The 25,461-nt window shown below is 44.8% G+C and overlaps 12 protein-coding genes across 12 annotated transcripts; 6 read left to right on the forward strand and 6 right to left on the reverse strand. All coding sequences in view use genetic code 12, as the record gives it.

Moving 5' to 3' along the window:
* Positions 1-13: 13 nt before the first annotated feature.
* Positions 14-1,435, reverse strand: RMS1 (ribosomal lysine N-methyltransferase; the record flags this gene model as incomplete). The annotated part of the gene is made up of 1 exon (XM_034154236.1): positions 14-1,435. The coding sequence occupies one exon, from the start codon at positions 1,433-1,435 to the stop codon at positions 14-16; it is 1,422 nt and encodes a 473-aa protein (XP_034013626.1).
* Positions 1,436-1,890: 455 nt separating this feature from the next.
* On the reverse strand, positions 1,891-2,850 carry BUB3 (Bub3p; the record flags this gene model as incomplete). The annotated part of the gene is made up of 1 exon (XM_034154237.1): positions 1,891-2,850. The coding sequence occupies one exon, from the start codon at positions 2,848-2,850 to the stop codon at positions 1,891-1,893; it is 960 nt and encodes a 319-aa protein (XP_034013627.1).
* A 1,737-nt stretch (positions 2,851-4,587) lies between these two features.
* DIURU_001670 (uncharacterized protein) lies at positions 4,588-6,033 on the forward strand (the record flags this gene model as incomplete). The annotated part of the gene is made up of 1 exon (XM_034154239.1): positions 4,588-6,033. One exon carries the CDS (start codon positions 4,588-4,590, stop codon positions 6,031-6,033), a length of 1,446 nt encoding a protein of 481 aa, XP_034013628.1.
* A 642-nt stretch (positions 6,034-6,675) lies between these two features.
* DIURU_001671 (serine/threonine protein kinase) lies at positions 6,676-8,205 on the forward strand (the record flags this gene model as incomplete). The annotated part of the gene is made up of 1 exon (XM_034154240.1): positions 6,676-8,205. One exon carries the CDS (start codon positions 6,676-6,678, stop codon positions 8,203-8,205), a length of 1,530 nt encoding a protein of 509 aa, XP_034013629.1.
* A 428-nt stretch (positions 8,206-8,633) lies between these two features.
* On the forward strand, positions 8,634-11,927 carry MED14 (Med14p; the record flags this gene model as incomplete). Its single annotated transcript, XM_034154241.1, has 1 exon — positions 8,634-11,927. One exon carries the CDS (start codon positions 8,634-8,636, stop codon positions 11,925-11,927), a length of 3,294 nt encoding a protein of 1,097 aa, XP_034013630.1.
* Positions 11,928-12,474: 547 nt separating this feature from the next.
* On the reverse strand, positions 12,475-14,352 carry DIURU_001673 (MFS transporter; the record flags this gene model as incomplete). Its single annotated transcript, XM_034154242.1, has 1 exon — positions 12,475-14,352. One exon carries the CDS (start codon positions 14,350-14,352, stop codon positions 12,475-12,477), a length of 1,878 nt encoding a protein of 625 aa, XP_034013631.1.
* Positions 14,353-14,911: 559 nt separating this feature from the next.
* Positions 14,912-16,501, reverse strand: PRP39 (Prp39p; the record flags this gene model as incomplete). Its single annotated transcript, XM_034154243.1, has 1 exon — positions 14,912-16,501. The coding sequence occupies one exon, from the start codon at positions 16,499-16,501 to the stop codon at positions 14,912-14,914; it is 1,590 nt and encodes a 529-aa protein (XP_034013632.1).
* Positions 16,502-16,549: 48 nt separating this feature from the next.
* On the forward strand, positions 16,550-18,130 carry DIURU_001675 (uncharacterized protein; the record flags this gene model as incomplete). Its single annotated transcript, XM_034154244.1, has 1 exon — positions 16,550-18,130. One exon carries the CDS (start codon positions 16,550-16,552, stop codon positions 18,128-18,130), a length of 1,581 nt encoding a protein of 526 aa, XP_034013633.1.
* Positions 18,131-19,065: 935 nt separating this feature from the next.
* SIR2 (Sir2p) lies at positions 19,066-20,271 on the forward strand (the record flags this gene model as incomplete). The annotated part of the gene is made up of 1 exon (XM_034154245.1): positions 19,066-20,271. One exon carries the CDS (start codon positions 19,066-19,068, stop codon positions 20,269-20,271), a length of 1,206 nt encoding a protein of 401 aa, XP_034013634.1.
* A 34-nt stretch (positions 20,272-20,305) lies between these two features.
* Positions 20,306-22,084, reverse strand: SNX4 (Snx4p; the record flags this gene model as incomplete). Its single annotated transcript, XM_034154246.1, has 1 exon — positions 20,306-22,084. The coding sequence occupies one exon, from the start codon at positions 22,082-22,084 to the stop codon at positions 20,306-20,308; it is 1,779 nt and encodes a 592-aa protein (XP_034013635.1).
* Positions 22,085-22,414: 330 nt separating this feature from the next.
* On the reverse strand, positions 22,415-23,803 carry DCW1 (putative mannan endo-1,6-alpha-mannosidase; the record flags this gene model as incomplete). The annotated part of the gene is made up of 1 exon (XM_034154247.1): positions 22,415-23,803. One exon carries the CDS (start codon positions 23,801-23,803, stop codon positions 22,415-22,417), a length of 1,389 nt encoding a protein of 462 aa, XP_034013636.1.
* A 652-nt stretch (positions 23,804-24,455) lies between these two features.
* On the forward strand, positions 24,456-25,460 carry DIURU_001679 (uncharacterized protein; the record flags this gene model as incomplete). Its single annotated transcript, XM_034154248.1, has 1 exon — positions 24,456-25,460. One exon carries the CDS (start codon positions 24,456-24,458, stop codon positions 25,458-25,460), a length of 1,005 nt encoding a protein of 334 aa, XP_034013637.1.
* Position 25,461: the final 1 nt, after the last annotated feature.

A 25,461-nucleotide genomic window follows, 5' to 3' on the forward strand; every position in this document is an offset into this window, starting at 1 on the left:
TATATTCTAACATCTACTTGAGTCTTTTAGTGGCGGACTCTGTTCCATCATTCATGCGTTTCTTCGTAATGTTGCGGATAAGCTTGGCATCATCAATGCTGCTGAGAGGATCCCCTTGAAGAATAAGGGAATTTGCAGGGTTTGAAGCTGCAACAAGGGCACGCTTCTCTCCAATTTTAACAATTTCGGCCATTTGTTTGCGAGTGATAGCGATTTCAGGATTCTCCACGACATTTTCGTAATCTGAAAGACGACTCGCAATTATGTTCGAGAAATTTTCTGCCATTTTTTTGGTGACTCGCTTCAGCTCAACTAATTGGTAACATTTGTGATAAATTCTTTTAACCATGGCGATATCGACGTTTTCAATTTGCGCTGCAATCGAGAGCACTTGAACAAGCAAAATTAATTCAATCTCAACTTCACCTGTGGCAAAACAATCGTAGCTTTCGTGACAAATACCCTGATTGTCCTCATCATCATCGTCCTCATCAGCAATTAAAGATAAGGCTTCTTTGATGACTTCAAAATCGACATGGTCTTTGAATTGATCGTATACTTTAGTGAATGGAACTTCTCCAAAATCATACTGGGAGCCATGAACTTGAACGTATCCATAGCGTCTTAACAACTCAGAGTTAGAGTGCTCGGCGTATGTGTTGAAAATCTGCTCCCCCACCTCAATATCTTTAGTAGCTTTCATTACGAGAGTTCCCTCATTGTACTCTAAATGGGCATTGTGGAATTCAGTATCCGCATTTAAAGTATCAGCTAGCGGAACTAATGATTTGTAGTATCCATCAGCTTGAATCTCTGGCATCGAATCCAGCTCTAGAGATTCATCATCAGCATCAGGACGCTCAACATCAAATGAGTATGACATGATAGTAGTTGCAACGCGATGAAACAATTCAGAGTCGACTTCGAATCCGAGATTCCATTCTTTCACCAAATGCTTGACGTCTTTATACATCTTTTCACTAGACGCACGGTCCACCCTTTCATTCACGAGAGATGGTAACAATAACTCCAATTCCTCAGGTTCCCAAAATATGAGCTGATTTAATTTTACCTCGTTCTCGGTAAATGGAAGTACTTGAAGATAATCCCACCATGATGACTTCTCCTTCACAACCAGTAATTCATATAAAAGAACAATTATAAGTGCTGGCCATTGCCCCAAGTTCAACAACTTCTCAAGAATATCAGGTTTGTCAATCACCAATTGTGATGTGGCCACATTCAATATCATCGGCCGGGGAATGGTGAAAAGCGTCTCACCCGATGCTATAGGTTTAATAGCGACCACTCCTCGACCCATGTGCTGCTCTGAGAGATTTTCAATCTCAATATTTGGACTAACATCAATCGTCGAGGACCTGAGCCAGTCCTTGAACCTCTCTGTTCGAGCGTCCATTATGATGAGATGACGCATCTGACGCGCTCACAACTCCGATGCCCTCCCACCGGGTGAGGCAGGATTCAAGTTAGGCACAATACGTATAAGCACACACGTACATCGCCAGAGTTTTACAGAACAAATATTGCACTTATTGTTTCAAATGTTCCCAATATGAGATTACAGAGTGGCAAATGAAAACACACTTTTGCGAAGTTACTTGTTTGTTCCATATGAGAGCCGACATTATACAATCTTAAGATGCCGTCAAAATCACACTCACAATTACATTGTCCATATTTCAGGATAAATTTCATGTGAGCACTAGGTGGTTTTCAAACCTAATGAATTGATTTTTCTCTTGATTTTGACCTTAAATCCACTAAAGGACATAGAGCGCGGAAAATTGATCGAAGGAAACAGAGTAATACGATACATGCTCCATGATTATGCGAAAGTTTTTAATTGCTAGATGGAAGTATTTCTGTTGATCAAAGATCGCGTAGATTTCTCGTGTAAACTTTACTAGGATATTGGGGAGCCCATGGCTGAGTGTCAGTTGCCCGTATGTACAGATCATCCGACACCGCCACAGCCAACACATCCCCAGCAATAAATATCTTCGCTACCGATACAGCTCTATTGTTTTTGGTCGAAAATTGTGGGTATATGCGCGTTCGCTTTCGTTTCTGACAATTCCAAACACAAACAGTGCCATCTCCTCCCCCCGTGTATAGGGTTTCACTATCATCAGCAAAAACAAGAGCATTTATCAGGAAAACCTCATCCGTTTTGGTAGCGCGATCAATGACTCGATGACATTTGAACGTAAAATTGGCGAGAGGGTCTTGAAAATACTCGAGCAGTACTCTTCCATCAAGTGTTGCCAACGAATACCCCAAAGAGTTTGGTAAGCATCGAATGCTTCTAACTTGGTGAATAGTGCCCAATTCTTTGGTCTCTCGAGGTTGGGAAAGATCATATGAATTGTAAATTTGAATTCTGGCGCCAGCCAAACCTAAAACAACAACTTCATCAGTGGCGTCAGCACAAAATATTTTTGAACTAGTTCGAAGCTTATGAGTTTCGCCGGTACGAATGCTTGACGTAATGATATCTCCAGCAATTGTTGTAGCTAAGACACGTTGTTCATTTTTCATGTAACGAACAAAGTTAACCACCCCTTCACCAACGCACAAGACTTCATCAGCTTTGAAGTTTTCAGAATCCACTATACGAACAGACCCATCACTACAGCCCACTAAGCATCCCTGTGGACTTGTCGCGAGTGATACGGGGATGGATTGAAGTACTATCTCGACAGGTAGTGCGGTGGGCATACCAACATCGTAAACAAATAAACGATTATTGCGACAGGCCACGTATAGTTGAGTACCATCCAAAAGGAGATCCAAGACTGTATCAAGATCCAATGGTAATTCGTTGAACATGGTTTATCGTCATGTGTTTACACTCACGCGCTGGGGTAATTTTTAAACGCACGAGCTCCACATCAGTTTTATACACTTCGAATGGAAAATTAGAGTCCTTACCGTTGCTGCTAGAATCGAACATGAGCTTCAATATGAGTGTGCTCAACTCTGGGGGGCCTTGGCATGGTTCCACCAACTCGAAGTTTCTTCCATGTTAAAGTCGAAACTTCACCATCATCGAATCAATTTGGATATCGCTGACTGACGCAGAATTCATCACGAAGAGCTGGAAAGTATCTTTTGATAGCTCAAACGATGTGACACCCTCAACATCACACTCCATCTCTTCAGTTAATGTGCTAACTCTAATTATGTGAACACCAAGTATGTATATCTCGTCGTGTCCCTCGTGATGTGTGAGTATTTTACTCACAGCGATGGGTTCGTCTTTACGAGCGTAATAGTTGAGAAATGCTATCAATTCCACCATTTCACTATACCAGCATTGAGTATCGAAGAGTTGCCTGTTGTACTGTCGGTTTAGTTTCTGGTAGTACTTCAAGGAATGGAGGTTTGATACAAAGTTGCTGGATGTGTTTCTTTGTTTGGCTTTTGCAAACGTCAGTAGTCTATTAGTCTTGGGGCCATCCTTAGTGGTGAAATAACAAGCTCATCTATTGATGTCTAGGTTTAATTAGGAAGAACAAAAATTTCGTTTCACTGATGTTGACTTTAAAATGCCAAAAAGCAAATTTGGACGAGTTGGGAATCGAACCCAAGACCTTTCGCATGCTAAGCGAACGCTCTACCAACTGAGCTACACGCCCCAACTTTTGATTTGTGCACTTTACACAAATACAAAAGGTGATCCTGTCATTGCGGAAAAGTTAAGTTTTGCTTTTTAGTCTGCATGGTATTAAGCTAGATAGTTTTATAAACATCTAAAATACTCGAAGGCGTATTTAAGCTGCTAGATTTAATAATTTTTGTACAATTTTGGATAAAGACCTCTTACCGCAACATATCATTATAGTTATGAGACGGTAAAACACCTGCTAATTCACTTCGCACAATCTTGTTTGTTTTTTGTTTTCAAGATGGTGGAATACTTGAGTACCATCTAAGGTGGACACCTTCAATGTTTCTGCAGCTTAAATTCAATGCAAACATGTTGATATAAAAAAGAGAGGCGATATTTCGAGGCTAAATCATTCTGTTTTACCTCTATCGTTGTTAGCGCTTCATATATAGATGCATCGTGTTAAGTTTGACAACCTGTTGGAGATTCGATGGATTTGAATAGGCCATTTGTAATTTGCAGATCATTCTCGGGTCACTTCATTGCCAGCGTGGAGTGGCTCCGCACTTGACCGGCCTGTAAAGTCAAAATGTCACATTCGGCTCTCGTTGGCAAATTGCAGTTCGCCCCTATTGCAATAGGGGGATCCTGTCCACTTATCGCTAACTGATTGCAGTTATCAAGCCGAACGCAAGAGTCACAGGGAGCGGCAGTAACTTGAAGATGTTAGGGCAGATTCTCACATGCACTCTAGCAAAGTCCATAAAATGATCAAATACAAGGAATGCTGATATTGAAGTGTTACGTTTGCACCTTCATAGGTATTAGCCTCGCGGTGCAGTCTACTATCGCTTTGCATACGATATATCGCATTTGGCGAAATTAATAACAAAGGGGTAGGGGGGAAATGCGGCGCGACCTTTTTAACTCTCGATCAACCAACTTTTCCGCTAGCAATGGAGGACGACCCACACCAGTATCGCCATTCCCCTAGGCGAAATCCCGACCAATCCTCCGACAACTTTGCTGCTCCACAATATGCCGCAGGCAAGGTACACCTGTTTGTGCTGAACTATAGCGAGTATCTGGGGAAAATCGACACGGTTGACGACATGGCTATATCAGTGGTGGTTCCAAAGAACTTGCTGGACCAGGGCCTGATAGCAGGACTGGAAGTGTCACTGGTAGCAGGACCAGCTCCGTTGGACGTTCAGAGAGGCAATCATGATAGCAGTCGGGAGGCCGACTACAGTTATAGTACAAACTTGGGAGGAACAGTCCCACCCAGACTGCCCCGAAGACCTCGCTCAGAGATAAGTCAGGCTTACCTGAGCGACTTAGCCTATGAGTTGGACCGATTCCAAGGGTCGCAAGGTGCCCCTCCGGCTTCATCAACTCCACCATCCGTGGCTGGACAGACACGAACTAAAGGACACCGTCGTACCAACACGGACGACATGGATCGAGGCCCTCCCCCACCCAGTCACCGACGTACAATGACGGAGGATCTTGACAAAGTGATGGCAACTGCTCGTGCCGAGGTGGAAAGCGATACCCCTTCTCCTCGACGTGGGAAAGCGTTGCGCCTGCCTCAGAGACCGGCAAATGTTGTCAAAACTCATCCACAGGTGGTATCATCTTCAACTCACCCCCAATCGGTAAACCTTGGCCGACTGGCTACCGACACAGAAGCTACTTTGGAACACCGTCGGCAAACCAAGCACCGGTCAGTTCCCCTGACTGGATCTTTACCACCACGTCCTCTGGCGGAGCAAGTTGAAAGAGCACGGGATGAACTGCAACGATTTTCTAAAACTGACTCATTTGGCATTGAGGAGATTACCGATTTCAGTCTGAGCAACCGGGATGAGGATGACAATGCCCTGATTGATACTGGTGGGAATAAGGACGAGTTTGTTGCTCCGCCCATAATTCCCAGTGAAACCAGTGAGCGTATACAGCAAGTACTGTCTCAGACCCGTGTCAAGCCCGTAACCAGTAGAACCCCAGTTCCTCAACTGCGTGCCCCGCAACCTCCCGTGAATACTGCCGCTGCTGATGCTGATGATGACGATGAATACTACGACATTGGGGAGCCTGTATTCATTCACAACCCGAAGCCTCAGCGCAAGAGTACGCGGGGTAAGAAGTCCAAGAAAAAGAATGAGCTTAAACCATTCAGCTACACGACTCTTGTAAACCTCCTCGAAAGTGTCAATGGGACAATTATTGGAGAGGAGTTTGCCAAACTTAATTTACCTGTCAGGGAGAAACAACTTATCGAGAAAATTATTGATCTGTTACTGCGCTTAACTCTGGATATGGTCATCGATGAACAAAGATATGATGTGGGCATTAAGCGTTTGGAAAAGGCTTTGCGAGCTTTGGAAGGTTTCATGTAGTGTGTTTGGAATATATCAGAGCATAGCATTGAACAATTTGCACCTCAGTAGTACTATAGTATCCAACGTGGTCCCTGCACAATGACGTATTGTGGGGGAATATCGATGACCGCGCGTTTAAGATAAGAGCGCCCTCCCTCATCGAGAAAAGCTTTGCACCACTTCCGTGTATCCCCGGGCTAGATACATCACCCACATTAGCGTACGTTTTAACTCAATTGTCCTCACAACTCGAGGGGCATTGTGGAACCCTGCATTTTTCACAATTCTCCCGACAGTTGTCTTCGTTACAGCCCGCCCGGACCCTAAGTGGCAACCTCACGATGTAACCCTTTTTTTTTCAATGCAACAAGAAAACATGACCGTCACATCCTGCAATTCCTTTTTCTAAGCTCGAATTTATGTGGACCCACACAAGGTAGCAACGGAAATAAGCAATTGCTTCACTCCGTCACATTTCAGCCCCACGTTTCTGGGTTTGGTAAGCCAACTTGGGATGACGTACCATGAACATTGCATAAATAATCCTGCATATGGCCGCTCAAAAGCTAAAGCCTTGAGAAGGGTCGCGCAGGGTGCTACCACTAGCTCCCTCTTTCAACCACACGAAGAGTCGCGTGTGGTAATCCCACCTGGTTGCTCATGGAAGTCGAACCCAAACCTGACCTATGGATTCAGGTGCCTCTGACACCACCTTCTCCACAAGCAGAGGTACCGCTGCCATCAAAATCGCCTCAGCAACCCCAGCCGCCTTGTGACCCCGTGGAATATGAGCGTATCCGGGAGCTCCCGACGCCAGTGGTGAACAACGGGTCGTTCGCATTCACCGGTGAGCTCGTATTCAATAAACCAAGGGCAAACCCGCTGGGGTCCCTGCCACCACGGGTGATTCTGGATTATCGTCCTGCGTTGCTGCTAGACCGGCTGAACCTGGTGGGTTCGAAAAGAGTGTCATCGCAGCCCCCAGTAGCCGGTCTTGCCCGGGCGCTGTCGATGAAACTGCCTCTGCCACCTATCAAAGCACAGGAGCTAGAGACTCATTCATCACCCAATTACTTGGGGCGAGTATTTGTCGCGCCCAAGACGGGTACCGAGTATAACGTGACCCATCAGATAGGTCGGGGAAACTTTTCTACGGTTGTCAGTGCAGTTCTGGGATTAGGTAGAATGGTGGCTGTGAAAATTATTCGAATCCCTCCAATTCGCGACAAGATCACAAACTTTAAATCATTTCTTGTCAGAGAGCTTAATGTGCTTTCTCATTTGAACCATCCGTGTATTGTTCAATTGGTAGATTTTTCTACCAGCCTCAGCATTGACCCTCAAGATTTGGTGGACACGGCCATTTTTAAAGCCGATCTGCAGGTGGACCTCACTACGACAAATCAACAAATGAATCAAGCAGACTTTGACGCTATTGACAAGTGTCGGGACCAGCTTATTTTCTTGAACTATTGTCAAGGTGGGAACTTATATCAATTTATAATCGCCCACCCACCACCTTTAGCTCTGCCCGATGCTGATGTATATTGGAGAATTCTTCAGCGAATTGCGCATGAACTTATGGCTGCCGTAAGCTACATGCATTCTCACAATATCGTTCACCGCGACATCAAGCTCGAGAACGTCTTGCTTAATTATGAGATCGGCGACATGATCCACTTAGCAACGAGTTCTCATGGATTTGGTACAACTGCCTTAATAAACCTTACAGATTTTGGGTTATCCAAACGGTTGGGTTCTTCTAATGAATTGCTTCAGACGCGATGTGGACTGACTGACTACGTACCACCTGAAGTTTTGATGGGATTGAAGTATGACGGCCGCTTAACCGACCTGTGGTCTGTTGGTGTGGTTCTATACTCTTTACTAGAACGCCGTTTGCCGTTTGATGCGCCGCCCACGGAAGCGTTAGCGAAGGCTGGCGTGTCTCCATCAGTTATTCGTCGACGTCAAGCCAAAAATAACCCTAGTCATCGCATTGCTATGATTGATTGGCATTGGAATCATGTTACAGATATGGTTGAGGATGAGCAGTTGTCCAATGAGGTTCGTCGCATCATTGAGAGTTTGCAGAAAGCGGTGAACGTGTTATTGGTCAGGAAAGAAAAGCGGTGTCACGTATCTCAATTAGTTGACTTTTCAGTTATTCCGCAGGGGTTTATGAACTAGCATTTGTAATTTAATCATGATTAATGAATTTAGACAACGACGGATGGTTAGGTATTCGAGTAAGTGAGCAATTCAGCTTCATACATGCCGTCAGGGGAGTCCAGTGTTTTCAAGCAGAGAGTGAGTTCTTGTTTAGTACCACATATCGTGGATAAGTCATGCGTCGTAATCGCTTTATCGTTGAAAGATCTATATTCTCTCGTTTGGTACTCTTTTTATCATCAACATATCTTGTATAAACTCTAAACACAAGTATCTTAATGAAACAAGCACGGGTTTCATGAGCTGGACCTCAAAATGTATCAATATAATTTGTATCGTCTTCGTAATGGCAGTCGCACTACATTAGTGTTCGCGAAACGTTCCAAAATTTCCACCATCTACCGCACCGGCTGCGTGAACACATTTTTGGAACACTGGGTTGCACCATGACCGAGGTAGCCAATGGTCAGGCCTTGACCAACGGTCATTCCAATGGTAGCATGACTAGTGAGCCGCCCGATATCCCTCATATCACCAACAATATTGTGCTGTTGCATACCGTCCTCAAGTACTATACGACCGAGGCATACAATCAGCTAACAACCATCATTGAGACCTTAGCACTGACAAAGAATCTGGAAACAGACGTTGAACAAAAGTTAAGATTTTTGCAAAAGATCACCCTGATTAGGGAAGATTTCGTCAAGCTATATACTTTGGTGAAGTGGGCAGCCAACGCCAACGATGTTAGCATGTTGATCGATTTGCTCAACTGGTTCCGCATGCAAGACTTCCACTTTGAACAGTTGGCATTTCAAACGAACTCGCTAAACTCGTTTGGAGGGGCGAAGTTGCCCAATCTGGACATTGACACCGCTTTGGAAGTTCTCATACAAGGACGACCGCAGCTCCCACTGTACAACTACATTCCTACACCTCAAGTGACGCCGAAGAAGATTCTTCAGGTGCTTCGTGATCTCAACTTAGTGTTGACGACCAGAATGGCCCTTTTGGAAAATATTCCTCAAAGATTTCTCAATTCTTACGAAGTCCGTGATGGGCGGATATATTTCACCATAGCTAACGAATTCCAAGTTGCAGTAACGGTTGCTAATGACGAAATGTTGACCCTGGATGCCGATTACCATCAACTGCCATTCTACTTTGTCGATTTCAAGTTTTTATTTGGCCTTAACCCAGAAACACTGTTGATCACTCACCACGATAACAAAATAGTCACAAATCTTCCTCGCCTGCTGCAAGAGCGCCTCGAAAAAGTGGCGAATCAAGTATTATACCTGCTGGGTCTTCCTGGGTTGTACGATTTGTTGCACAAGTATCTGATCTCATTCAAATTGTACTTGATTGCGAAACAGCTACGGGAGCTTCTGATCAATCTGAAGTGGCGCGGTAACATCCAGTTCAACTACCAACACGGTAGCGCTCACATAATCATTAATTATTGGTGCAGTCAAACACTTAGTCGAAATTGGCGTCTGTTCATCGAATTGGGGGTTGATCGCAGTTACATGCTTAACTTTAGGTGGTTTAAGGATGGACAGTATATTGAAAACCACGGGATCCTGGGATTGTTTTTCAAGGAGCAGACTGAGGATAGCTCTGTGCCTTTAGCTATTACCAGGCTGGATCTGATGCTGCTGCTGATGGTTCAAATGGACTCCGCCGTTCCTGAGGATAACGAGGACCCTGGGGACATTTCTGTGGATTTAATTTTGAACACCATCGTCAATAAGCACAGTGAAATGTTGATGCTTCTGATTTATGATGCGTTGGTCGAACTTTTCTCAAGGTCATCATCAGAAGATACTCCAGTGCTGTGGGTTACGCCTCACCAAATTCGTCTTCAATTGCTGCCACACAAACTGACGATATTTGCTATCAATCCATTAACAGGCTGGTATTACTTTGTGGACCCCACACCAATGGAGGAAAATATTACGGTCAAAATTAATTCAACCCCAACATTGGTACCTTCTTCAAGGTTAAAATTTGTAAGTGAAGAAGTTATGGTAGCGAAAATTGTCGACCATCTTATTCAATTGCGACTTGAGCTGCATCGTGCTGAAGTGAACACAAAGTTGTTGACAACTGGGTGGATTTGCAATGAAATTATAAAGTTGAACGATTTTGAGCACACAAAGCTTCTCACGAGCGATGCCACAAGCACTAAGTCACGCACCATGACCCAATTTTACCGCCGAAAGAATTGGCCACTGCTGTGGTTCCTAATTAGTATGCTTACTGGCTTTCTGAGCAAAACCTACTGGTGGGTAGCTCGTATCAAGCTGATCAAAGGTGATTGGAAGCTACAATGGATTGAGAGGCTTCGATTCGACGAAGGTGCCAATGACACTGTGGATAATGGCGGACCGAGCGAGAAAATGGAATCCGAGGTGTCTGAAAACCACGGGAGTGTCAATAAAGGCGTCGAGCCTTATCACTTGACGTATAGATGGTTCAGCGACTTGTCTACCGCTTGTATAAATATGATTATTGATCATATGTTACTTGAAGAGTTACGCACGCGTCAAATACGTTATGTCACTGGAGCAAACACGGCTGAGTTGATGACTAAGTTGGGTATTTCCGAAAGTGCACTTCTGGAACAAGAATTGGAGCTTGGAAGTAACGATCGTCCCACCACATATGAACTGGTTGTGGTCATACACAATCTTGGTGATTTATTGCCAATTGAGGTATCGACGAACTGTTTGTTTTTGAAAGTTAAACTCGTTAGTGTTGGTGGAGTCACACTGATGAATTTGAAGTTGATGGGCTCGCTTAAGCTTAATATGAATTTTGCCCCCGGCAATGTGGATTCGCTTAATTTGCGCATCCGTGATTCCACATTTGAAATATTCGAGGACATCAATTTGACGAATCGAATTAACAATGAGACTCTGGCAAACCACCCATTGACGCCATTGTTAGAGCCAGTCTTCAACAGACTCAATAAACTCAACCAATTGATCAAAATCTTTCAACAGTTGGAAAAGAATGGGATGGAAGTCGTGGAGAATAAGTTGGATAAGATAATCGTCAAAACGGACCTGTCACTTGGGCAGAACATTCAAATCAGAATGCCGAATAATCCACTCGAAGCTGTAAAGTTTTTACCTGTTGATGGGAGCGAACGAAGCAGCCCTGAAATCACGCTCATCCTAGACTATCTCAACCTGTATATCCTGGCATCTGCAAGCCCCGATCTGATGTTGGGAGTGGTTCGCTATATCAAGGAGGTCACGCCTATTTTGCTACTGGTGCAACAAGTACGTCAAATGGTGCATAATGTTTCGGACACTCTCTTGGGACCCTCACGTGTGCCTCGACTCCTTTTCGACATCAAAATCTCCACACTTGACATTATTCTGTTTGTCTTTCAGATCAATCAGTGGATCGGACCGTCGACTAAGTCAAAATTGACCAAAGACAAAATAATCATTAATTTACTGTTCAAAACGAATAAGTTTGCCCGGTGCCCTACCAACTTGATCAAAATATCATTGAAGGACAACATCAACCCTGAAAATTTGAGATACAAGCGCTTATTTGAGCTTATATTTCGACTGATTAATGAGATGAAAGTTTCCCGTGAGGCACAGCCTATCATTAAGCTTAATTGTGATTTTTTGGTAAGCCCATCGGTTATTCAAGATATGATGTTGAAGATAGCTGAATGTTTTGTGGTGTATTTGCGAAGTGAAAACTCCAATCACTGATGGAATGTATTATAATTTCGAGAGAGTATATATAAAGAGTATATCGTGAGTCAATAAGAAGCAATCGATCTTTTCCACACACCATAGGTGACAGAGGAAACATTAGTACTACATGTGAGGTTTCCGTTGATTAAGCGAAATCAATTCTGGACTTGATGCGTGCGCGGGTCATCGTGAAGAAGGGATGTCAAACTACAACACAAAACCTCAGCATCTGCCACTCACATCCTCTTGGTGCGCGGATCATCTCGCGGACGCAATTTCGCGGTGAATGCCTCACCAAACCGCGGAACGAGTGGCGGACTTGAATGGAGTTTAACGGAAAGGCAGAGCAGGTGTGAATGCTCTACAGAGGCCAGCTGCTCGATTATCGAACGAGTAAACGGCGGAGCGTGTAATAAAGCTTTGTAGTTTACTTGCAATGAGCTGTACATATAATTTCCTACGTCGACATAGGTGACCAATCGGTACACCAATTAATGCTTGCAGGTCAAAATTCAAGCAGCCGGATGCATAGCGCATTACCGGTCCGAGCGCGATGCGCGCATTATGTTTTTCCGTTCGATGAAGAGGTGTACTCCTCGTCGCTAATCAAGCCCTTTCTTCTTGCTCTCTCAAGGTATTTCGCATCCTTCTTCGCTTGCCTTCTATCCATACGTCTATTTGACATCTCAACGAGTTTTTCTCCTCGGAAGAGAACGTAAAGCGGGAACGGCACGCCCGCCGCTAAACAAATCATGGCAAAAAGAAATGATCCCCAATCATAACCTAAACCTTTGTACATATCTTTTGCGAATAACGGGAATGCAAAGCCGAATAAAGAGCGAAAAACTGCAGCAGCCGCAATAGACAGTGCAGCATATCTGTTATTCATTTGGATCAAAAATTGTTGAACAGATAAGAACACAGCTTGAAGGAAAAACCCGAAAATGGCGGCGCCAATCATGGGCATAATCCAATGCACATGGTGAGCAGCTGAGAATCCATACCAGATTTGGCCCACGGGAACGCCAATGCCAGCTGCGATAAGACATGGCAAGCGGTACTCGGCTTTACCCACGCCACCGTTTTGAGTGGTCTTATGCGAGTATATTTTATTGACCGCCCATGTCCAAAATACCACTCCTATTATGAACCCAACCCCCATAGACAAGTATGCCAACCCCGAATTTGCGATACGCCAACCATAGGTGCCTTGGAACACGCCGGGGAACGTAACGATCATTAAGTACATGAGACCATACACGAGCAGCATGAACAACCCGAGCAACAACACTAAGATGTTCGTTGTCAAAAGGATAATCGGTCTCGTCAAATTGTCAACCCACTTTTCCCACTTGTACTGGCCTGTCACTTCCGACATTTCGTAGATGGTACGGTAGTGTTCGTTGCCAGTTTCTTTTCTAAGCTTTCTTGCTTTGTCACCCAAAATCTTGGGAGCATACGACTCCTTGAGAAAGAAAGCACCAACCACGGCTACGGCGAAGTTTAAAATGCATAATACCCAGAAAACCCACCGGTAGTCATCGGCGTAGTCAGTAATGAATGATGAAATCACGGGAGCAAGCACTGGTCCCAATGACGGCGCCAAAGAGTACACCCCGATGGCGACACTTCTTTCGGTATCGGCCCAGTAGTCGGCAAGACAACCGGCTCCGACGTTAAGTGGAGAGCACCCACCTAAGCCCCCGAGGAAGCGAAAGATGCAGAATGCTGCAGCGTTGGGAGCCCATGCGCAACCCATGTTAAATGCAAATGCGATCCAAATCGATACTTGGAGCACTGGCGCACGGCCAATTCGTGGTGATTCCGAAAGTGGGGCAATTAACAAGGGGCCCAACGCCCACGCAAGCACCATGAACGAAACGGAAAACGATTGGAGAAAGTCTGAGTCCAACCCCATGTGTGGGGCAATGCGGTGAATGGCGGGAGAGGGCATCGTTGATGACATTGGCGAGATAAACGTATACGCAGCGACAAAAAACGTCTGCAAACACTTTTGGAATTTCGACCAATTCCGCGGGTTTTTGGGATCATCGTCGCCGTCCCATGTGACAAGCTCGGGGTCGCAGTCGGCGAACTCCTCGCCATCCTCCGGCAATCTGTTTTCGTAGGTATTTTGGTAACGCTGCTCAATCTGCTTTTGGGCATCGTCAAGATCACCATCAGCGGGTAGATTGGCCACAGCGTTAGCGCGATCCTCCAAATTCGATAGTATTGTCTCTCTGGTCTTGGTACGCCGCATGTGGAGGCGGTTTTCGTCCTTTTCGCCATATATCTCGTTGACAGCGTACCTGGTCAGCGTCCTCAGTAGCAGTCGGGTAGCGCTCAATTGCAAACTGTCGTCAGGGCCAAAATCTTCCACTGTGTGGTGTGATGTTGACGGCGGCGAGATGTGTTTCTCGTCATCGCTGGTGAAAACCATCGTGGTACTCGAATAGTTGTGCAGATCACGAATTGCGACCAAATGCGCTCTTTATATTCCCTCAGGCTGATTATACCTGCACGTCAAGGAAGACGCCTAATCTTTCGGAGCAACGACGAGGCGAAGTCTGCAAAGATCGTTAAGCCATTGACAATGACATCAATGGTACTGAAGCCTGGTGTTCTTGCTTTCGGGTAATATCTGGTGAGGCTAAGGATCGTCCACCCCTTACTCTCATCGTAGTTCTTGTGCTCAAATGTTCCGCCGCATACCTAAACGGAAATACTTTCCGTACACGCTTACAGATTTTGAATGTATTTCTTTTACTTAGCGATAAAAGTCAGCAAACGATGCCGTGCTACCCCGGATTGAGCCTCATGTAAACAGATGGCGAGATACGCCGTGGCGGTTAGCTGTGTGGGCTAGCCGTGAGCTGGTGTTTGGTTGGCCGTGGCTCTCGAAATTGCACCCATGCGTTATTTTGTCAGACCTTACGACAGCTTTGTGGAGGGTTTGGTGGTCACATAATTGTCCGCTCAATGCTATGCGCGTCGGGCTGTTATTGCTGCGGCACAATCTGTGTCAGCAGTTTCTCGACGTTTTTGAACTGAGGAAGCGGAGGTGCGGCGGAGATTACGTCAAAATCCGCGCTAAGCCGCGTATGCCCGAATTGAGGGTTAGCGATCTCGGGGATATGTTCTCTAATTATACCAGGATGTGCGACATGTCTCCGGGCTATCTCCGGAAGGGCAGCAGGTTCCATGAGCACAGTACAACCGTTATTAGCTCGACACATCAGCTCGGCTGTGGCTAAAATTGCTTGGCGGGAACCTTTGGGGAGCTGACGGGTGGCGGTAATCGCCAGAACCACAACCGTTAGGTTCTGCATATTATAGTGCCTAAAACCCTCATACTCAACAATAAACTTCCAAAATAACTCACTTCGCTTTAACATACTTGTTAGTTTCGACGTGGTACAAATATGGTCATTATAAAATTTGCGAACAGCGGCAGTATCCAATGTTTTCAAGTAGGCAACGATAAGTACGGCTAAAGACTCAGTTGGGAACTTAGGATCCTTGATAGCCTCTTCAAGATTTGAGATTCCCGGAATAAGCGCTTGTGTAAGTTGAAAAATTGCCAGTTGTGGCCGTGGCGATGTAGTTGCTAGAGTATCTAACCATTGCCCGAGTAAGTCGTTTTTTTGACTGAGTTGGCACCATAAAATTCGCAAACGCGGACCTAAGTCGTCAACATCATCCCAAAGAGCAGTGGCAGACGCTCGTTCGAAAACCTTCTCTTGGGTCTCTTTGCTGGCCCCACTTTGGTTGAGAAATGCTATATATGATAGCCAGATTTTGGGCAGGAGGCCAAGCACGATGAGAGCTCGCTCATATACGGAAATGGCATCAGCGACGGCATCGTGTGATCGAGACCAAGCTATATAATCCCACCACCTGGATGCATCCACTGGCTTTAACGTGAACTTCTGATCAACTAATTTCTCTTCATACTCCCATTTGGCCACCACTTGAGACTGGGTCTTCTGATGTCTTTTATATGCAAAGTCATCAAACGCTTGATGACGCTCAACTAGAGTAAGACCATCAACCAGCTTGTGACCGAATCCCTCGGCATACGACTCAAGGGTAGTTTCATCGATAATATCGCTTAACTCATAACTCTTACCAATTTCGATAAACTGCGTGTAGAATCTGTTGTATTCGTACAAAGGAATGGCAATCAATTGTAAGTACAACTTCAACAAAACAGAGCGGTCCAACTTCTCAAATTCAAGGACGATATCCCATAAAGAGTCTGCGTTGAAATGATGCCCACAATAGTGTAGGGCTGAAGTGTAAGCCAGCCTAATGATGTCACGATCAGCATTCTCCGCTATAAGAAAGCGTATGTAATCACACCACAAACGCAACAGATTTGGAAAAGCTCCAGTGGCTTTTTCGTACGACGCCTTCTTCAATGGACTCAGCACTTGACTATCGATCTCCATAAGCCAGTATTCCTCCCAAAGCGGAAAAACTTCGACCACTTCACTGATACCAATCTTCTTGTCAGCAACACATTCTTTAATATCTTTGGCAGTGTGTGGTATACATTTCCCGAGAGTTAACTCGCCTGGAAGTATCATTGAACTACGCTATTCAAGCGCGCGTGGTGCGGCTTTAGTGGCCATTCGATGTCATCGATAAAGACTACTACGCCATATCGTCTACGCCGAACAAACCAAGTGCTAGCTAGACTTCGGAGCAATCATGTACGCTCCCTTGCTGATGGTGGCGCCAATATCCACATCCCAGTGTTGGCTCTGATCGATTACGAGCTGGTGGTAAACGAGACGACTGCTGAACTCAGAAGTAAGGACGTGATTTTCAGTGACAGCTTGGACAATACAGCTGATACTGATGGACGTGTGGGCTCTAAAAGCGTTCATGACATCAATTTTGACCATGAGAAACCTCTCCATCTCGTTGAAGCAAGCGATCTAGCCCCTCGATCGAAGCACGATCTTGCGACCCTTGTGGTGTTGACGATGCCTGTAGTGAAGCCGTTGGTAATCGAGAGAATTCTTTTGATACTAACTGGACAGGGACAATTTCGATGGGCATTTCTGCATACTCGTGTGACTAAAAGATATGTCTTTGTGAAGTTACCGTCTTTGGCCTCTACCAAAGCCTTTATCAGTATTGCTCGTTCTGTCTTTGATGTGAGCTTTTTGTCTGACGTATTTGGTGATGTTGAATCTGCTGAGGCTGGTCCTAATTTTGCACTGCTCGTATCTAATGTGACAAAGCTCCTTCAACAACCGAAAGGCCAAGAGGCACAATTGCCTTTGGATGCTGCAAAAGAATACACCATTGACAATTCGGAACTTATCGATGTACCAAGTCATATGAAATCTTCCATAATTGACGAAATTGTGGAATTTCGTCTCAAGGTTGTTCGTGATGAAGCGCGGCGACGAGCTCAGGAAGCAGAATTAGAGCAGAATAGAGCTAAACAAAAGCTCAAGGAAATGTATGAGCGTATCACTCTGGATGTGGATTCTACGGGTGTGGTGTCGATGGAATATGAAGCTTCACCTTCTAACGTGAGAGATGAACAGAACAATATGGACGATAATCAGTACTCTCAACATATCAAGGATGAAAAGAAGAAGCTAAACATTAAGCGTTATGCTGCGATGCTCACCGCTGTCAAGAATAAAGAGCATATAGAACGTTTAAATCTTGAGGAGCAATTGTTGAGATTAAGCCGATACGAAGAAGATATTAATGCTTCGAAGGACAGGTTCCTCGAGGAATTGTCGAAGATGGCCATGGGCGAACCTTCCTCCAAATGGCTGCTGCTTCCTGATATATTGAGCTATCATGGGGCTAATTACCCTTATTACCAAAAAAAGAGAGCGGAAAAGCGGGCTCGTGAACAAGCGTGGGATGAAGAAGACCGCAAAGACGAAGCCAATTCTTTGCAGGTGAAGCTTGAGGTTGATGAAACTCCAGAAACGAAGCGGCCCCACGTTTCAAAGTTTACTGATCGCGAAGTTATTTTCGACGAAAAATTGAGCGCAAAAATTGCTGAGCTCTCTGAAACGTATGTTGGATTAGTTGACGAAACCTTGATTGAAATTATCACGTCTAATTTAAAGAAAACTGGCACTCGAGGTAGCGCTAATTTAGTCAAAGAACTCAAGGAAGTCTTAGATGATGATGCCCAAATCTTAGTTGATGAATTGTTTGATTTCATTTTGAAACTGTGATCAAGATATCAGCTAGCTTCCCCGTTACGACTTCTATATCCAGTTGATCGGTTCTTACCATTGTACAATTTGGAGAGCTTGGAAGTCGGAAAGCAATATATTCATTGCTCTCGAAATCAATGGATCCATTACTCTCTGGAGAACTCCTATTAGTTTAGACTTATATGTAACGTGACACCAATTCCTCTGGCTTGCATCGCATCAAAGATGTTCGAGTATCTGGCATATGAGGCGCGTTCGTTTGGAGTTTTTGCAGTTTGTTTACATTTACGCAAATTTGTAGAAATATTGGTGTGAGTGTTGCACGTTCACCAAAAAACGATCAAAAATCAGTTGCTGGAATGATGAAGAAATTGACATGATACCTTACAACCACCACTTACCTCATTTGAGCATTCAGCTTCCGCTGTAGTCAAGTTAGCATAGATGTGTAATATTTGAACCTCCCCATCCGAATGACTGGAAAGTAAAACACCCAATGAAGAATTTTGTTTTTCTCTCACTTTGAATTCTTTGGTTTTACCACGGTGGACTGAAAAACACTTTCAAACTTTGCGCCAATTGAACCAACGCGTCTTGTTGCCCACCGACTTCCATGAACATTTCGTTCTCAACATGAGTTGACCACTTAATCCAGTGATAACATAAAACGTAGAATCCGAAGACATATCTCTATAAAGTAAGAAAAAGACCTTGATTTGAAGTGTTTGGGAACGCCGTGTTAAGCGAAGCCAGCTTCACGCGGTTTTTTCTCATCTCATCTTTTGTCTCCCCACCGCTAGCTGCCATCACCGTCTATGATGACCCAAGACACCCGGGGGCGATCGGACATACTGGGAGCCCATTCCGGCAGTATCACCCGCAAACGGTTCTCAGCAACCTTGGGAGACACCCCGACATCTAAACGGATGGTGGTTAAAATTCCGCTGCCAACGATGTCCCCGCGCCCCGAAGTCGACTACCGTCAATACATAAAAGAACGCGGTGTACTTCTGTTCATCTACCTGTACTTGCCCGATCCCCTTTCAAAGCAAGATTTACGTCGAGTCATCGGGAAGTTGGGGTATCCTTTGTCTAGCTTTCCACCACTCGACACCCTGCCTCTTCGCGAAATCATTGAGGCACTTTCGCTGCATTTAGTGCTCGACAAGGACTTGGATATCACCATTCAAAACCCGAGCCTATGGATGAGCTCCAAGCCGCGGTATACGGTGGATAGGTTCCTTGATGATTTACGAGTGGCAAAGAAGATAGTCGTGGTGACGGGAGCAGGTATTCTGACAAGTTTGGGGATTCCTGACTTCCGATCAATTCAAGGTATTTATAAGCAGGTTGAGCACTTAAAGCTTGAAGACCCGCAGGACGTGTTTGACATCAGAGTGTTCAATGAAGACCCGACACTATTTTACAACATCGCCTATAAGTTGTTACCGGCGGACGAGCATCAATTCCTGGTTTTACATTCCTTCATCAGGCTTTTGCAGGACAAGGGCAAACTTCTCCGGAATTATACCCAGAACATCGACGATCTCGAGGTACTGGCGGGTATTGACAAAGCAAAATTGATTCAGTGTCATGGTCTGTTTCATTGTGCAAGATGTATTTCATGTAAGGCAAGGTTTAAAGGGGAGAAAATCCATGAGCATATTCGAAAACAGCAAGTACCCAGATGCAACGCTTGCTGGGGTAAGCCACAGTTCAATCAAACTACCGACGTTTCGTATGGTGTGGTAAAACCCGACATCACTTTTTTTGGTGAGCTGTTGCCTAAGCGATTCTTCGAGAATTGCAAGACTGACTTACAAGAATGCGATTTATTCATTGCTATAGGTACGCTGCTAAAAGTGCTGCCCGTTCTGGATATGGTTTCCAAAACTTCACGAAAGGTTAAGCGCATTTTAATCAATCGCGATCCCATCGTGGATCGCAACTTTGATCTCACATTGACTGGTAATTGTGACGACGTGGCCACGTTCTTATGTCAGCATTTGGGCTCAGACTGGGACCTTCCTCACCCAAAATTTGATCCTACATTGCCTATCGTTGCAGACGACGTCGATGTTTTTGAAAACATTTACAACGTCCATCAGGAACCTGCCACTAGTGTCAATTCCTCCGTTTTGGTTGATGAACGAGCATAGAATGTATTAAAAACGGATCATATATACTTGCATTTCAATTAAGTTCATCAAGCCTTTTCAAGAGCTTAAACTCGGCGTCTGTCCAGTTATCGATAAGGCCCTGATAAAACAGAATCTGTTGATCACACATTCCAACCATAGCTTCTTTCACCTCATTCTTGTTGAAGCGATCCCAATTTGGGTATTCTTCGCAAACGATGTTGTTGGTGAGCTCGTTGACTAATTTGGTTTGAATATCGATCTCATGCTGCAACTGATTAATGCGACTTTGAACCTTGGCCATTTTGTTGTCAGTCAGCGCCAGACCAATCAGACCCAGGGCCAGCGTCGACAAGGTGTCACGAATAAGTTGAGCAGTGTTCCCTACGAGTCCTTGGCTTTGGTACCCTTGAGCACCGGATGCAGCTGACGTAGTGCCTCCCATAGCAATTAATTCAGCTTGAGCTTTGTTGTGGTAATCTTGCAATACTTGAAGATCAATGCGCTTATTATGTTGGAGATTGATCAAGTTAGTGAGACTCACAATGTACTTAGCGCAATTCTTGAGACTTACCAAAAACAGTTCGTCAAAATAAGCGTGCAAATTTTTCCACAGATCGGCAAAGTACTCTAGAGCCTCAGCGAAAACTTGGAAGTTATTCACCATGGCCAGATCGGCTGCAGCGGTGCCTGCACCATTACTGTCCAGAGATGCAGCAACTTGCGAGAGCTTGTTGATTTGCTTCGAGAATTGGCTATAGTCAAAACTCAAATCATTATGCTTTTTGTTGAGTTTGGTGAATAGACGGTTGAGCCGCACAAGGTTCTCATATAATCTCTTTAGTTTCTCGCTAATATCCAAAATCTCTTTGTTATTTTCCTGCTTGTACTTCGACGGCGTCATGAAATTCATAAATGTATCGGCTAACTCTTCATTCATTCGACCAAACCCCAGTTGTTCCTCCACATCCTTAAGCTTCAACAGCTTCGTAAACGTATTCCAGTCGCTCAAATCCAGGATAAACAAATGGAATACCGACAGTTGCGACAAAATCTTGTGGTTAGTAATGAATCGAATGAAAGTATTGAGCAGATGTAGCCTTTTCTTGATAAAAGCATTGCTGAACGTGTCTCCTGTCAAATACTTCAAATTCAGCTTCAGTGGTAAAGGCGGGATAACCAACGTAGGGTAATCTTTCGATAATGAATCGTGTAAATAACGAAAGTCTCCATAACGTCGACGTGTGGAGAGTTCGACCACGTCCGGCACTTGGTTGCCATCAGATTCTTCTGGCACTGGAAGATGATTAAGCTTGAGCACGAGAGGATTATTGGTCTTGGTAACAATGAGGTAGTTCATAAACGGCTTCAGCAGAGAATCCATGTCCTTGATTGGTTGTTGTACTGAAGATTCCAAAGTATACAACTCATGATATTTCGAAAAGTCGGTGGCGGGTGGGACTGGCAGCTCTTCCTGTTGAACTGCGAGTTCGGGAGAAGGCGATATTTTGGGAATATCGTTTTTAGTTGCGGTTGGTTCGGCGACCTCCGACAGGTGAGGAGGAGATGCGGACTTTGATAAAAGCTCGGGCAGCGTTGGGGCGGGATCAACGGGTTCATATTGCGGCGGTGCGTCTTTGGTGGTGGCCGGTATCAACAAATCACCATCGCTATCGCCATCCTCTGAATCTCTGCCATCTTCGTCTTTCAGTTTATCGCTGGCAGCAACACTGCCGCTTTCTTCCTCAATCGCCTCCTCTCGTGTCTCCAGTTGCCGATTATCGTCGTCATCGCGATCAAGCTGTATTGAAGTGAATTGGTCCAGTAAGTTCATTCAATTGAATTGAATCAATATTGTGGAGTACCCTAAGCTTTGAGTGGTGGTATTCAGGATTCTGTTAGGTGGCGCGAGCGTAGTCACGCGCGCGTAAATTCAGGGAGTCGTCTACTTAATGAACTGGACCAACACTCATAAAATGGAGAGAAGCTTTCTGGTTCATCTCATGCGTTTGGAATCTAGCCTGATATAGTCAAAGTTAGAAACACACAAGTGTTCTACACTACTTAATCTCAAAAATGTGAGACGTCGAAGATAAATATAACCAGTCCATTTTCCATTTACCCTGCACCTTTCATCGAGCACAGTATAATATTTCCGTTTTCATTACACAAGCAACCATATGCCCGCACCAATAATTGAAACTCCCACCAATGCAGTGATAATACTGGCACCGGCTGTGTCACCCCCGTTTAACTTCAATGGATCAGTTCCAAGCATCTTGGTACCAAAACCACCAGCGGGGTTGCCCACTGAAGTGCCGCCGTTGTCAGCAGTATAAGGAGGGGGCATTTCATGAATCAACAAATTGTTCATGACTTCCAAAGCACACATCTGCTCACCTAAACCGTATTTTCCATCCCAATGACCCAAGGTCCAATCCAATCCGCATGTAACGCCATCAGTACCACCCAGACATGAACCCGCCGCAGCATTGGCCAGATCAACCAACCACTTTCTGATCTTGTCTGAGGTTTCAGGCATCATTAACAGAGTGAGACCCAAAAACCGCGCGAAGTATGCTTTGAAGGATCTTTGGTCATTGTTGCAGTTGTCGACCCTCTGACATGCAGCTTCCTGCATCACCCAAGAGCCCTTCCAAGCGGTAGTGTTGAAGAATACCTCAGCACCTGTAAGCAAGTTAAGAGTTCGGTTTCTCCACTTCTCCTCCCCGGTGAAATTGTACATGTATGCACAGCCTGACAAGAATAAACCCTGATTGTAAGTCCATTGATACTTGGTCATATTATGACAAACGTCCTCCCCACCAGTGTCAGCGTGGATCCCATCGTACACAAACCAATGGTCAGGGAAGTCAGGGGTGTTATTCAACAATTGGATATCGGTCATCCAATCATAAACTTTCTCAGCCCAGTCACTGTATGATGTATTACCTGTGTATCGAGCCAACCGGGCCGCGATATGGAACAAACAACCGTTAGATACTGAATTCTTGTAATCATAACCGGAGTTCCATTGGAAAATTTGCCAACGCAATCCACCACCACAGGCCAGTTCATCCCATCTCAGGGCCATCGTATTGAACACCCCTTGAGCCAATGCAAGGTAAGCCTTTTTATCATCATCGGGGGTCCCAAAGTTTTTCTCTGCAGCCGCCATAACGGCAATCCCCCAGAAGCCCTGGTCATCATTACCTTCTGTAGTACTTTGATTGAGGGGAATATAATTGTTGTCGTCACCAGTTTGATGATTCAACGCAGCCATGATCGTAGGTTTAAGTGTGTCGTTTTGGGTGTAGTAGACATAATCGATAAGACTGCCCCAGGCACCACCGGCTTCCCACCAGTAGTATGGACTGTGAAACATACCAACGACCCCGCCATAATCGTCACCTTGGTAATAGTCCATCAAACCTTTAGCAACGATATTGAGATTTTCAATGACATTCGTTTTGTTATTGGTATCCAAAAAGAATGCTTGCGACATCCCTATCATAAGGGATGCTACTATAGCAAAGGAAGCACAGCTCACCATGACAGTTGTTTGAGGTAGGCAGTGCAACGAATAAGCTGACAAGAAGTTTGAATTTCAATGTGCGCACTTCCGAAGGCAGTGCGATCGCGACCTCGTGTCCGACCCTTCACACATGAACAAAGTTGATAATACGCGTTGAAAAATTCAGTGCGACGTATATAACGGCGAATAATGCCCCTCTCCTTCACCAAAACCCCAATTCGTGGTTACATCTGAAGCGCGCTTCAGTATTTATCATGATCTTAAGTATACACTTGCCTTTAGTTTTGTGATCGGAAGGGGTAAAAATCGCACTATAAATAGTTTTACGTTAGCCCTCCTTCAAAATTCGAGTTTGTATGGAGTTACAACAACGTGAAACTTTGAAGATCTCTTTTGTATGCCTAAATCGACCTAGTAGAGCAGATCTTGAGCGGGCACTCGCGGTTAGTAAAGTGGTGCAGTATCATTGAGAAGTCCTACACAAAAACTGAGACTCTGCAAAGACTTTGCAACATCAGATATTATCTTCAATTTTAAATCCTGCTTCGCTGTACCACCTCGCTGCTGACGCTCAATTATTGACGGTGTGTATCGCCGCTCGGTTATGTGAGATGCTCGAATTTTCGGACATTCAAATGAGATCGTCTCACTCGATCATTCGCGAAGAGTAATGAAGAGTAAGGCTGACCTTGCAAAGTTTTTTGCCACATTCACAGAGGCTCTTGAATATTGGGGAAAGCTGGCACCGCAGTTCGCAGATATATCTCCCGCAACTGTTGACAAGCCTCTAGATGAACTTGTCAAATTGTCGAAATTGATTAAAGCTCATACCACTAAGGTGGGCATCTTGTACAACCCAGCCAATCTCAAATCGGATGATCTCAATGCCCAATATACTACAAGTGAGCAGTTGATGCGATCTACCAGCATGCTAGTCACTGTTCTTGCTCAGCTTACTCTGCGCAACCTGGTGCCAGAGTTCTTCGTCAATGAAGTCACCTACTTGGCAAGCCAGCTTTTTCAGGCAGTCAAATTTCTTGTCAACGAATGTAAGAGTATTGTTGACGACAATCTCGCCGACGAAGCCCAGTTACGATTAATATCTGTCGGCAAGGTGTGGGAAATTTGTGATGAGTTGGTTGCGCTCATTTTAGGAGGTGAACTTGCATTACTCGCTACCAAGATTAATCAAAGCTTACTCATTTTTGATGATGGATTTGAAGACTTCAAAGAGTGGGCAGAGAATCCACATACTGTGGAGTTAGATGACATGTTTGACGAATTCGACTCTGATGACTCAGGTGATGATGAGGCTGCACCTGTGCCCGCCATGGATGAAGCAAAGCAAGACGAATTGAGAGTTTACGCCAAAAAGTGGGCAAAGAAGCTAGAGTTAGTCAGACTTCTTATCGCCTCATTTAAGAAGCTGGTTCCAAAAGCAACGAAAGCGTCTACTGTTAATGAGATATATCAACTTCAGCATCATCTTGGTGGGGCTATTGATAAGTTTATCAGCGATCTTATGCTTGAAGGAGCAATTGATGACGAACTTAAGAAGCATTCGGATGTTGTATCGGCGGACTGTTATAAATTGGTTAATATCGCTATCGGCATACATAATGAGAAGAAGGCCAAGTGGTACATTACATGGAAAGTGAAGTACGACGAAGCCTAAC

This window comes from Diutina rugosa (assembly GCF_008704595.1).
Source record: "Diutina rugosa strain CBS 613 chromosome Unknown scaffold4_size502443, whole genome shotgun sequence".
NCBI classification, from domain to species: Eukaryota; Fungi; Ascomycota; class Pichiomycetes; order Serinales; family Debaryomycetaceae; genus Diutina; species Diutina rugosa.